Genomic DNA, 12,963 nt, shown 5'->3' on the forward strand with positions numbered 1-12,963 from the left:
GCTGTTTGTATCATATTATTTTATTATTTTCTCACAGGTGTTGCAGGTTATGTTACCACTTTTAGTACTCTCCATTTATCATCACAATTTTCGCATGTTTCATTTTAAAAAACAGGTGTATCTGTTTAGGGCTGTTTAGCGTGTGAACACTTTTTTGGGCTCCAAAAAAAGCATATCACATCTGTATCATTTTCGTCAAGCTTTGTTATGTAAGAAGGCTAATCTAGGTGTGTTGACTTTGGGCGCTGACATTGAGAGGGTCTCAGTGGAGGCTTAAAAAAGCAGAAGGCACGTAGAGGGCAAATGTAGGTGCTTTGTCCCAATTTCATCTGCTCCTATAGGCTGAAGTCGCCAGATGCCACAGGGACCTTGACAGGTTGAAAGGTAGGGCAAGTCATATGTGAACATGAAGTTGCTTGTATGGCGCCATATGATTTTTTATACGTACAGTATGGATAGCTGTGTTTCATGATAACAGAATTCAGGTTTGTGAATAGACTATGTTTATCTTTATGGCCAATTTCAAATGTGTCTTTTTATCCTATATATGGTAATAAGGTAATAAAAGGTAGTTAGATCATTTTGTCATTTATATGTGTGTGTGTGTGTGTGTGTGTGTGTGTGTGTGTGTGTGTGTGTGTGTGTGTGTGTGTGTGTGTGTGTGTGTGTGTGTGTTGTGTGTGTGTGTGTGTGTGTTTAATGACATAACATTACCTTTTTTTCAAATAAGGAGACATGAACTACTGTTGGTAGCAAACTTTCTGTGCTTTTTCTGTTTTGATTAAAAAAAAAAAAAAAATAGAAAGGAGAAAAAAATGTAGTTTTTAATTAATTAATTTTTAAAAAGCCATCTGAAATTTATTTGCATTTGGTCATCCTCCACTTTTTTTTTATTTGACCAAAACATCTATTTTTTTTTTTTTCAGTTTAAAATAAAAAAATAAAAAAATTAAATACATTATTTTATTTTATTTATTTTCTTAAAAGTCATCTGAAATTGATTTGCATTTTTTTTGACCAAAACATCTGTTTTTTCTGTTTTAATAATAATAATAATAAAAAAATTAAAAAAATATGATTTTATTTTATTTTATTTTATTGATTTGCATTTGGCCATCCTCCACTTTTTTAATTTGATCAAAACGTCTATTTCTTCTGTATTAATAATAAAAAAATTTAAATAAATGATTATTGTATTTTTTTAAAAGCCATCTGAAATTGATTTGCATTTGGCCGTTCTCCACTTTTTTAATTTGACCAAAACATCTATTTTTTTCTGTTTTAATAATAATAATAATAATAATAATAAAAATATGATTTTATTTTATTTTATTTTATTTTATTTTATTGATTGTGCATTTGTTTGTTTTTTCTGTATTAATAATAAAAAAATTAAAATAAATGATTATTGTCTTTTATTTTATTTTATTTTATTTTATTTTATTTTATTTTATTTTATTTTATTTTATTTTATTTTATTTTATTTTTTAAAAGCCATCTGAAATTGATTTGCATTTGACCGTCTTCCACTTTTTTAATTTGACAAAAACATCTATTTTTTTTTCTGTTTTAATAAAAAAAATGTAAAAAACATGATTTTATTTTATTTTATTTTTTTAAAAGCCATCTGAAATTGATTTGCATTTGGCCGTTCTCCACTTTTTTTAATTTGACAAAAATTAATAAGTTAATAAGTTAATAATTGTTTTAATAAAAAAAAAAGTAAAATACATTATTTTATTTATTTATTTATTTATTTATTTTTTTAAAAAGCCATTTAAATGTTTAATTTGACCAAAACATCTATTTTTTCTGTTTTAATAATAATAATAATAATAATAATAATAATAAAAAATATGATTTTATTTTATTTTATTTTTATTTTATTTAATTGATTTGCATTTGGCCGTCCTCCACTTTTTTAATTTGATCAAAACGTCTATTTCTTCTGTATAAATAATAAAAAAAATTAAATAAATGATTATTTTATTTTATTTTATTTAATTTTTTAAAAGCCATCTGAAATTGATTTGCATTTGGCCGTCCTCCACTTTTTTAAATTTGACCAAAACGTCTATTTTTTCTGTTTTAATAAAAAAAATAAAATGCATGATTATTTTATTTTATTATATATATATATATATATATATATATATATATATATATATATATATATATATATATATATATATATATATATATATATATATATATATATATATATATATAGAAAAGCCATCTGAAATTGATTTGCAGTTGGCCATCCTCTAGCCTCTCTGTGAAGCTGGGCCTGCATTTATAAGTTAAAATGAAAGCATGGAAAATAACAATATGTGCCTCCGAGATTATGCATGTCATCATCGAAAACTGGATGTTCTTTTGCAGTGAGAGTTACGTTATTTTTAGTTCCATCGCACCCTCATTAACACCTTCATTAACAACATCGTCGGGACTGTTTTTTGTTGAGTCCTTAATGTCAGCATTTTTCTGCAGAACAAGTTTTTTTGGATAGGAGCCATCTGCTCCTTCTGAGTGGGTAGAGTCACCTTAGGACAGGGCTCAGCTGCTTTATAGAGGTGATGTTTCCTGTGAGCCGTCACTGGATAAGTTAATGATTCAGCCTGGCCCAGGGCAAGAGTCGAAATCTCTGCTTGTATGAAACATGTCTAGAAGCACATCTTGGCTTTAATGTATATTGATGATGTCTATCCAGCAGAGGGAGCCCTTTTACTTTTAATAGCTGTGGTCTAGTATCCTAGTGCGCCTCAATGCTTACCACAGACATTGCTAGACACTGTCACCTCTTAAAATCAGCGATTAAACTCTCAACTTTTTATTTTAATATTTTAAATAATATTAAATATTTTAATATATGTAATATATATATATATGACGCATATATACATATTTTAATGAAAATATTATGTAATAATATTGATCAGATAATATTCAGATAATGTTGCTTGTATTCCCAGTCCCCGTGCCAACAGGGATGCCTATTCCGGCATGGACACCCCAGGGTCCAAACGCAAGCTGTACAGTGCTGTCCCAGGAAGACATTATGTGGTGGTCAAGTCTTACCAACCTCAGGCCGAGGGCGAAATAGCTTTGTACAAGAACGACAGGGTGAAAGGTAAATGTCTCTCTAAAAAAAGCTTTATATAAAAATACATTTCAGTTTAACTTTACTCAGTTAAGCCATATGTTATTGATAGTAAATATGGACATTTTTTAAGTGTGTGTGGACCAAATGACGGGAAAAGCTGGTTTGTAACAGGGAGTGCAATTTCTCCTGCCATATGGAGAACAAGAATTCACAGATTCTGCCCTTCGGCACCAGGCGATGCCTGGCCAGAGCTAGCAACACTTCACAAACAGAAAGAGATGAACTAGAGAGATTTCAATGGATAAAAGTGAAGACTTCACTGGATAAAATCATCACAGGCCTGATATATTAAATTGGCATGTGTATGTTTATACACATCGGTAGTGAAGTGGTTAGAATCAGTCAGGTGGAGAATGATGAAAATAACCTTGTATAATTCCTGGTGTCATATTTAGGACTGCACAATATATGCAGTATGTAAATAGTGAGAACAGTGTTTTATGTATTTTTTGCTGACTTTCTCTATAGTTCTCAGTATTGGAGAAGGAGGATTCTGGGAAGGCAGTGCCCGAGGGAATGTAGGCTGGTTCCCAGCAGAATGTGTGGAAGAGATCCCAAGCAAACCCAACGAGGACAGGCCATGTGAGTGTGTACACACAAACACACACTGGCACACGCATTCAACATGTTCTTATTCACTGACATTGAACTTAAAGGAATAGTACACCCAAAACTGACACTTAGGGGCCGTTTACACACCATTTTCAACTAAAAATGGAAACTTTTTATGCGTTTTGGCTGTTCATTCACACGACAATGGCATTTTGGGGGCCTGAAAATGCAAACGTTTGAAACCAGGATTCAAAGAGCAAGTTTTTGAAAATGATACTATTGTCATCTCTCTATGTAAACTTACAAATGCGAATTTGTGAAAACGGTGACATCATGTGAATGCGTATTACGTGTTCAGGCTATAGGCGTGCAGTTTTTCTTTACAAAGTGACATCGCCAACTACTGGCCTAGCAGCATAACACAGAGTTTTTAGTCACTATCACGGATTCATGTGAAAGGGGATCGTTTTGACGATGTTGTTGTGTAAACATCGTGTACTCACCTTCATATTGTTCCATTCTAGCATTATTCATATACACTATTATAGTATTCATTAACATTATGAACATTATGAGGTTTTTTTTGTAAATAAATAGTTTTTATTTCAATTTTTAGTCATTTTACTTTTTTCCGTTAGTTGCCAACATTAGCAAAACAAGTTTTTCATCTAATGTCTATATTTTATTTTATTTCATCTTTATTTCAATTCGTGACCTCAGTCATAAATGTCAGAAAGATGTCTTTCTTTAGTGGAAAACAGAATCACACTGTTCAAACAGTTCACACTGCTCTGTTTCATACAACGAAAGTAGTCCATTTCTCTTGTGCACTTATTTTGAGGTCTTCTAAAGCTGTACAATAGTTTTGTGTACAAAAGAAATGGTGGCATCAGTGACATCAAACTTTGCATGAAGTATATTCGTACAGCATATTGAATTGACGATACCTCAAATGAGATTTTAGAGCTGAAATGGAGGTGAATAATCTGTGATTGATTCAATTTTTGGTCTTTTCAGAAATTCTTATGGCTTCGATATGACTTCACATAAATCAAATGGACTACTTTATGATACTTTTACTGTCTTTTTCTCATTTTTGGAGCTTGACAGCCCCTGTTCACCATTTACTTTCATTGTATGAAAAGGAGCAGAATGAACATTCTGCTAAACTTCTTCATTTGTGTACCACTGAAGAAAGAAAGTCATATGCATTTAGAACAACATGAAGGTGAGTAAGTGATGATAGAATCTTCATTTTGGGTGAACTATCACAAATAAAGTGTAAATTTCAGATTACATGGTTGTGAAGGTGAGGGGGACAAAAAACTTTCCCCCTTCCTCTTATTGTGTCTCTTTTCACTATTCTTCTCCACTGCTCTGATAACCCGCAGAATATGTGAGAAGCCTTGCGGCAATAGCAGGCTGTTAATTCAGTTAGTGTTCATTTGCAACTAGGCCACAAAGCGCACGCGTCCACCTCTCAGATCAAATGCTCGAGTTCATCCGTCAACCATAGCTGTGAATGAGCACCTGAGAATTTGTGCTTTATATCCAAATTGGACAGAGGGCAGAAATGCTGTTAACAGCAATCATAGCACTACTCTAGTGCAAATGTCTGATAAATAAAAATTATTCCTTTTAGTTGTGAGTACAATCATTGGCTGTTGTGTAGCTGTGGTGTGCGCACTCAACATTCACTGTGCAAATTGGCAGAAGGGGCCAGGGGCAACATTCTGTTGAGAGTTGTTATTTTGGGCCAAATGAATGCCTTCCACATCAGTGCAGCTACTGTGCGTTTTTCAGCCCTGTATGTGTGTGTGGTGCAAGTGTCATAGAGGCGTTTAGATGTTTTCTTCATTGAAACCCATCTGAGCCTTTACAGTGTCTGCATAATAATTATGCAAGTTGAATCATATTTTTTTTAATGGCGTATTTTACCAATTTCAAACCACATCAATCTTAATACCTAATATTCATTTTGTATATAATCATTTATAAGTGAGATATATATATATATATATATATATATATATATATATATATATATATATATATATATATATATATATATATATATATATACATTATATAAAAAAATACTGTAATATTATAGGAATTGCTAAATTGATTCATGACCATTGGACAAGAAATGTATTGGGGAATCAGGGTCACAAAAACAGCTTGAGAAGAAAAGATATTAAAGGTCCCGTTCTTCGTGATCCCATGTTTCAAACTTTAGATAGTGTGTAATGTTGTTGTTAGAGTATAAATAAAATCTGTAAAATTTAAAAGCTCAAAGTTCAATTCCAAGCGAGATATTTTATTTAACAGAAGTCGCCTACATCGAACGGCCAGTTTGGACTACATCCCTCTACTTCCTTCTTTAATGACGTCACTAAAACAGTTTTTTGACTAACCTCCGCCCACAGGAATACGCAAGAGTTGCGTTTGTAGAGTGTGTTTGTCGCCATGTCGTCGAAACGCTGTTATTTTCATCCCGCAGTCCAATCACCGGGTCTGATTCCGGCTCAAATTGATAGGGTAAAATTAAAGACATGTTTACAATAACACTGAGCGCGTGCATCTCCACGTTATAGTAAGAGGCGTGACCTTTCCGGGCAAGATGCGCTAAACTGCTGTCGAATCACAACACAGGAACCGCTGGCACAATCAGAACTCGTTACGTATTTCTGAAGGAGGGACTTCATAGAACAAGGAAGTCATCAGCCCGTTTTTATGACAGTGGAAACAGCGGTATACAGATAAGTAAATTATGTGAAAAATACTGTTTTTTTTTACACGCGAAACATGAACACATGTTATATTGCACACTATAAACACAATCAAAGCTTCAAAAAAACACGAAAAACGGGACCTTTAAAGTGTTAGTTCACCCAAAAATAAAAATTCTGTCATTACTCACCTTCATGTCCTTCCAAACCCGTAAGACTTTCGTTCATCTTCGGAACACAAATGAAGATCTTTTTGATGAAATCTGAGTGATTTCTGTCCCTCCGTTGACAGCTATGCAACTACCACTTTGACAAATAAAGAGATCGTAAAACTAATCCATATAAATTGAACGGTTTAGTCCAAATTTTCTGAAGAGACTCAATCACTTTATATGATGAACAGATTGAATTTAGGCTTTTATTCACATATAAACAATGAGCAAACATAAACAGAAGCTCAGAACCTGCTTGACGCGCAAGAACAAACCTCTTCCAGAAGCTCAAACGTTCTGTGTAACACACGAGAATGAACCTCGATTGGTTCTCGCACATCAAGCTAACATGCTTGAGCTTCGGTTTACCCTAACTGATATGAGTCTATGAATATTTACATGAGAATAAAAGCCTAAATTCAATCTGTTCATCATATAAAGTGATTGAGTCTCTTCAGAAAATTTGTACTAAACCGCTCAATTCATATGGATTCGTTTTATGATCTCTTTATGAACTTTTTGAAGCTTCAACGTGGTAGTTGCGTAGCTGTCAATGGAGGGACAGAAATCTCTTAGATTTCATCAAAAAGATCTTAATTTGTGTTCCGAAGATTAACACAAGTCTTGCGGGTTTGGGTGGGAAATTAATGACAGAATTTTCAATTTTGGGTGAACTATACCTTTAACTGCAAAAGAATTCGGTTTTAGACCAAGAATTAAACCATCGGGAACCCTTTAGTCTCCAGTGCCACCATTTTCCAGAACTGAAACCTAGAGTTTCCAGAAGTAAAAGGTGTCAGTTCTCATAGATTTTGCTAAGGTAAAGAAATCTGAAACGTGACCCCCACTTAAAGGTGCTGTAGAACGTCTTTTTAAAAGATGTAATATAAGTCTAAGGTGTCCCCTGAATGCGTCTGTGAAGTTTCAGCTCAAAATACCCCATAGATTTTGTTTTATTAATTTTTTTAACTGCCTATTTTGGGGCATCATTAAATATGCGCTGATTCATTAAATATGCGCTGATTCAGGCTGCGCGGCCCCTTTAAATCTCGTGCTCCCCTCCCCTGGAGCTCGCGCTTGCTTGATGTGGCTTGGAATTGCTAAAATGTGCTAGAAATACAATCAGAATATTGACTTGCTTAATAATTCTGCACGCACTGTATAATAGTAACAGTAAATGTCTTTGCACTCACATTTGACATAATTACGCACAACGTAATTATCTGAATCCTGTTGTTAATCTACAGTCACACTTTAGTCTAAAATCTCAAACATAATTCTCTGCTGTGGTCCAGATTGTTGGCTATGACCATGTACAGTAAGACAGCTATTGGCAGCTACATGAAACAAATGGAGAGCTGTTCACGACAGCATGTGGCGAGCAGAATGGAGGTGTGGTGAACGACAGCTGTCATTGGCCGAGAGGCTTTGGCCCATGTGACTCGGGGAGAGAGTCTGGCTGACTCAGCTCTTAGACTGTAAGCTCTAAGTTCACCCGTCATGTGATGAAACATGACATTTGCCTTGAGGTTGTCCTGCTGTTGCACAGTACGTGCTTCTGCATCTGTATGGCTAACCTTAATGCTGTTTTTCAGGACTGAATAGAGTGGTGGAACCATGACGCATTTTTGTAGGCCAAAACCCAGAACCGAGTTAGCATTTTAGCACTTCCGGTTCCATCATCCCAAAGTCGTTGGGTTTTTTTAATGGGTTTTTGGTTAAATGGTTGAAATAATGTCCGTGGTTAACACAAGCTCAAGATACTTTCACTTTTTATTCTAAGGCATAAAATGCATTAACCTACCCGTGATTTTTTTAAAGCTGTTACATGCCTTGAAAATGACGGTATAACTGCACTCTTACAAACTATTCTAATTTAAACTAAAAAACGCTTTTAGATAAAGACTCAGAGAGAGTTGTTGGAAGTTTAGTGGTTGTAACGTTGAAATCGTGCGACCGTGGTGTAGTTTGCTTATAGCCTACCTTTAGCTTTTTGCTTCTGGTGACTGCATTTAGGCTTCAAAAATCATAAAAGTTGTGTTTATCTGTGAACATTATCTTGATAGACAAAACAGGTAAGTATCATAAACTTTTGTTGCTTATTTTTTTTGATAATCCAAAAGCCTATGGGAAAATCCTGTTGGGTTTTTGTTGAGGGAACCAGCGTGATGATAACTGCCGACTGGCCTACAAAGTGACGTCATAGTTCCACCACTCTATTGTGTAAAAAAAAAAAAAAAAAAACGTTTTCAAACAGGTTTCCTTGCTGCTGTTGGTAGGATAAACAAGTAGCCCCGCCCTAAACTCATTCTATTGGTTGAGCCAGTGTTGCTATGGTTAGTTGGTCGGAATTCCTAAATAAACAGTGCAATGCTTTGAAAGCGCGACAATGTTTATACTTTTTTGAGTAATCTTGGCCTATACTTATTGTTGTCTTTGGGATACAAGAAAGTATTTTAACATTGAAAAACATCTATATCTCGCAATTCTGACATTAAAACTCGCAATTCTGACTTAATGTCTCGCAATTGTGTTTATATCTCGCAATTCTGACCGTATAACTCGCAATTGTGAGTTTATATCTCGCAATTCTGACATTATAACTCGCAATTATGAGTTTATATCTCGCAATTCTGACATTAAAACTCGCAATTCTGACTTAATGTCTCACAATTGTTTATATCTCGCAATTCTGACATTAAAACTCGCAATTGTCAATTTATATCTCGCAATTCTGACATTAAAACTTGCAATTGTGAGTTTATATCTCGCAATTCTGACTCTCAATCTCATTATTCTGACATCAAGATACTTTCACTTTTTATTCTAAGGCATAAAATGCATTAACCTACCCGTGATTTTTTTAAAGCTGTTACATGCCTTGAAAATGACGGTATAACTGCACTCTTACAAACTATTCTAATTTAAACTAAAAAACGCTTTTAGATAAAGACTCAGAGAGAGTTGTTGGAAGTTTAGTGGTTGTAACGTTGAAATCGTGCGACCGTGGTGTAGTTTGCTTATAGCCTACCTTTAGCTTTTTGCTTCTGGTGACTGCATTTAGGCTTCAAAAATCATAAAAGTTGTGTTTATCTGTGAACATTATCTTGATAGACAAAACAGGTAAGTATCATAAACTTTTGTTGCTTATTTTTTTTGATAATCCAAAAGCCTATGGGAAAATCCTGTTGGGTTTTTGTTGAGGGAACCAGCGTGATGATAACTGCCGACTGGCCTACAAAGTGACGTCATAGTTCCACCACTCTATTGTGTAAAAAAAAAAAAAAAAACGTTTTCAAACAGGTTTCCTTGCTGCTGTTGGTAGGATAAACAAGTAGCCCCGCCCTAAACTCATTCTATTGGTTGAGCCAGTGTTGCTATGGTTAGTTGGTCGGAATTCCTAAATAAACAGTGCAATGCTTTGAAAGCGCGACAATGTTTATACTTTTTTGAGTAATCTTGGCCTATACTTATTGTTGTCTTTGGGATACAAGAAAGTATTTTAACATTGAAAAACATCTATATCTCGCAATTCTGACATTAAAACTCGCAATTCTGACTTAATGTCTCGCAATTGTGTTTATATCTCGCAATTCTGACAGTATAACTCGCAATTGTGAGTTTATATCTCGCAATTCTGACATTATAACTCGCAATTATGAGTTTATATCTCGCAATTCTGACATTAAAACTCGCAATTCTGACTTAATGTCTCACAATTGTTTATATCTCGCAATTCTGACATTAAAACTCGCAATTGTCAATTTATATCTCGCAATTCTGACATTAAAACTTGCAATTGTGAGTTTATATCTCGCAATTCTGACATTATAACTCACAATTGAGTTTATATCTCGCAATTCTGACATTAAAACTCGCAATTGTGAGTTTATATCTCGCAATTCTGAGATTAAAACTTGCAATTGTGAATTTATATCTTGCAATTCTGACATTAAAACTCGCAATTCTGACTTAATTTCTCGCAAATGTGAGTTTATATCTCGCAATTCTGACATTAAAACTCGCAATTGAGTTTATATCTCGCAATTCTGACATTAAAACTCGCAATTGAGTTTATATCTCGCAATTCTGACTTAATTTCTCGCAATTGTGAGTTTATATCTCGCAATTCTGACATTAAAACTCGCAATTCTGACTTAATGTCTCACAATTGTTTATATCTCGCAATTCTGACATTATAACTCGCAATTATGAGTTTATATCTCGCAATTCTGACATTAAAACTCACAATTCTGACTTAATGTCTCACAATTGTTTATATCTCGCAATTCTGACATTAAAACTCGCAATTGTGAGTTTATATCTCGCAATTCTGACATTATAACTCACAATTGAGTTTATATCTCGCAATTCTGACATTAAAACTCGCAATTGTGAGTTTATATCTCGCAATTCTGACATTAAAACTCGCAATTGTGAGTTTATATCTCGCAATTCTGACATTAAAACTTGCAATTGTCAGTTTATATCTCGCAATTCTGACATTAAAACTCGCAATTCTGACTTAATTTCTCGCAATTGTGAGTTTATATCTCGCAATTCTGACATTAAAACTCGCAATTGAGTTTATATCTCGCAATTCTGACATTAAAACTCGCAATTCTGACTTAATTTCTCGCAATTGTGAGTTTATATCTCGCAATTCTGACATTAAAACTCGCAATTCTGACTTAATGTCTCGCAATTGTTTATATCTCGCAATTCTGACATTATAACTCGCAATTATGAGTTTATATCTCGCAATTCTGACATTAAAACTCACAATTCTGACTTAATGTCTCACAATTGTTTATATCTCGCAATTCTGACATTAAAACTCGCAATTGACAGTTTATATCTCGCAATTCTGACATTAAAACTTGCAATTGTGAGTTTATATCTCGCAATTCTGACATTAAAACTCGCAATTGTGAGTTTATATCTCGCAATTCTGACATTAAAACTCGCAATTGTGAGTTTATATCTCGCAATTCTGACATTATAACTCACAATTGAGTTTATATCTCGCAATTCTGACATTAAAACTCGCAATTGTGAGTTTATATCTCGCAATTCTGACATTAAAACTCGCAATTGTGAGTTTATATCTCGCAATTCTGACATTAAAACTTGCAATTGTCAGTTTATATCTCGCAATTCTGACATTAAAACTCGCAATTCTGACTTAATTTCTCGCAATTGTGAGTTTATATCTCGCAATTCTGACATTAAAACTCGCAATTGAGTTTATATCTCACAATTCTGACATTAAAACTCGCAATTGAGTTTATATCTCGCAATTCTGACATTAAAACTCGCAATTCTGACTTAATTTCTCGCAATTGTGAGTTTATATCTCGCAATTCTGACATTAAAACTCGCAATTGTGAGTTTATATCTCGCAATTCTGACATTAAAACTCGCGATTCTGACTTAATTTCTTGCAATTGTGAGTTTATATCTCGCAATTCTGATTTTATAACTCGCATTTGTGAGTTTATATCACATAATTCTGACATTATAACTCGCAATTCTTACTTTATTTCTCGCAATTGTTTATATTTCGCAATTCTGACATTATAACTCACAATTGTGAGTTTATATCTCGCAATTCTGACATTAAAACTCGCAATTGTGAGTTTATATCTCGCAATTCTGACATTAAAACTTGCAATTGTCAGTTTATATCTCGCAATTCTGACATTAAAACTCGCAATTCTGACTTAATTTCTCGCAATTGTGAGTTTATATCTCGCAATTCTGACATTAAAACTCGCAATTGAGTTTATATCTCGCAATTCTGACATTAAAACTCGCAATTGAGTTTATATCTCGCAATTCTGACATTAAAACTCGCAATTCTGACTTAATTTCTCGCAATTGTGAGTTTATATCTCGCAATTCTGACATTAAAACTCGCAATTGTGAGTTTATATCTCGCAATTCTGACATTAAAACTCGCGATTCTGACTTAATTTCTTGCAATTGTGAGTTTATATCTCGCAATTGTGAGTTTATATCTCGCAATTCTGACATTAAAACTCGCGATTCTGACTTAATTTCTTGCAATTGTGAGTTTATATCTCGCAATTCTGATTTTATAACTCGCATTTGTGAGTTTATATCACATAATTCTGACATTATAACTCGCAATTCTTACTTTATTTCTCGCAATTGTTTATATTTCGCAATTCTGACATTATAACTCACAATTCTTACTTTATTTCTCACAATTATGAGTTTAGATCTCGCAGTTCTGACATTATAACTGAGAAAAGAAGTCAGAATTGCAAGAAATAAA

The 12,963-nt window shown here is 33.7% G+C and overlaps 1 protein-coding gene across 7 annotated transcripts in view; it reads left to right on the plus strand.

Annotated features, from left to right (window-relative positions):
* shank2b (SH3 and multiple ankyrin repeat domains 2b) overlaps positions 1-12,963 on the plus strand; it is a 133,706-nt gene that overhangs the window by 72,299 nt on the left and 48,444 nt on the right. For all 7 annotated transcript variants that reach the window (XM_048158396.1, XM_048158395.1, XM_048158397.1 and 4 more), the window contains 2 exons: positions 2,976-3,133; positions 3,635-3,748. In XM_048158396.1, the coding sequence (XP_048014353.1) occupies positions 2,976-3,133; positions 3,635-3,748 (272 nt within the window). The remainder of the gene's footprint in view (positions 1-2,975; positions 3,134-3,634; positions 3,749-12,963) is intronic.

This window comes from Megalobrama amblycephala, linkage group LG15 (genome assembly GCF_018812025.1).
Source record: "Megalobrama amblycephala isolate DHTTF-2021 linkage group LG15, ASM1881202v1, whole genome shotgun sequence".
Classification (NCBI taxonomy): domain Eukaryota; kingdom Metazoa; phylum Chordata; class Actinopteri; order Cypriniformes; family Xenocyprididae; genus Megalobrama; species Megalobrama amblycephala.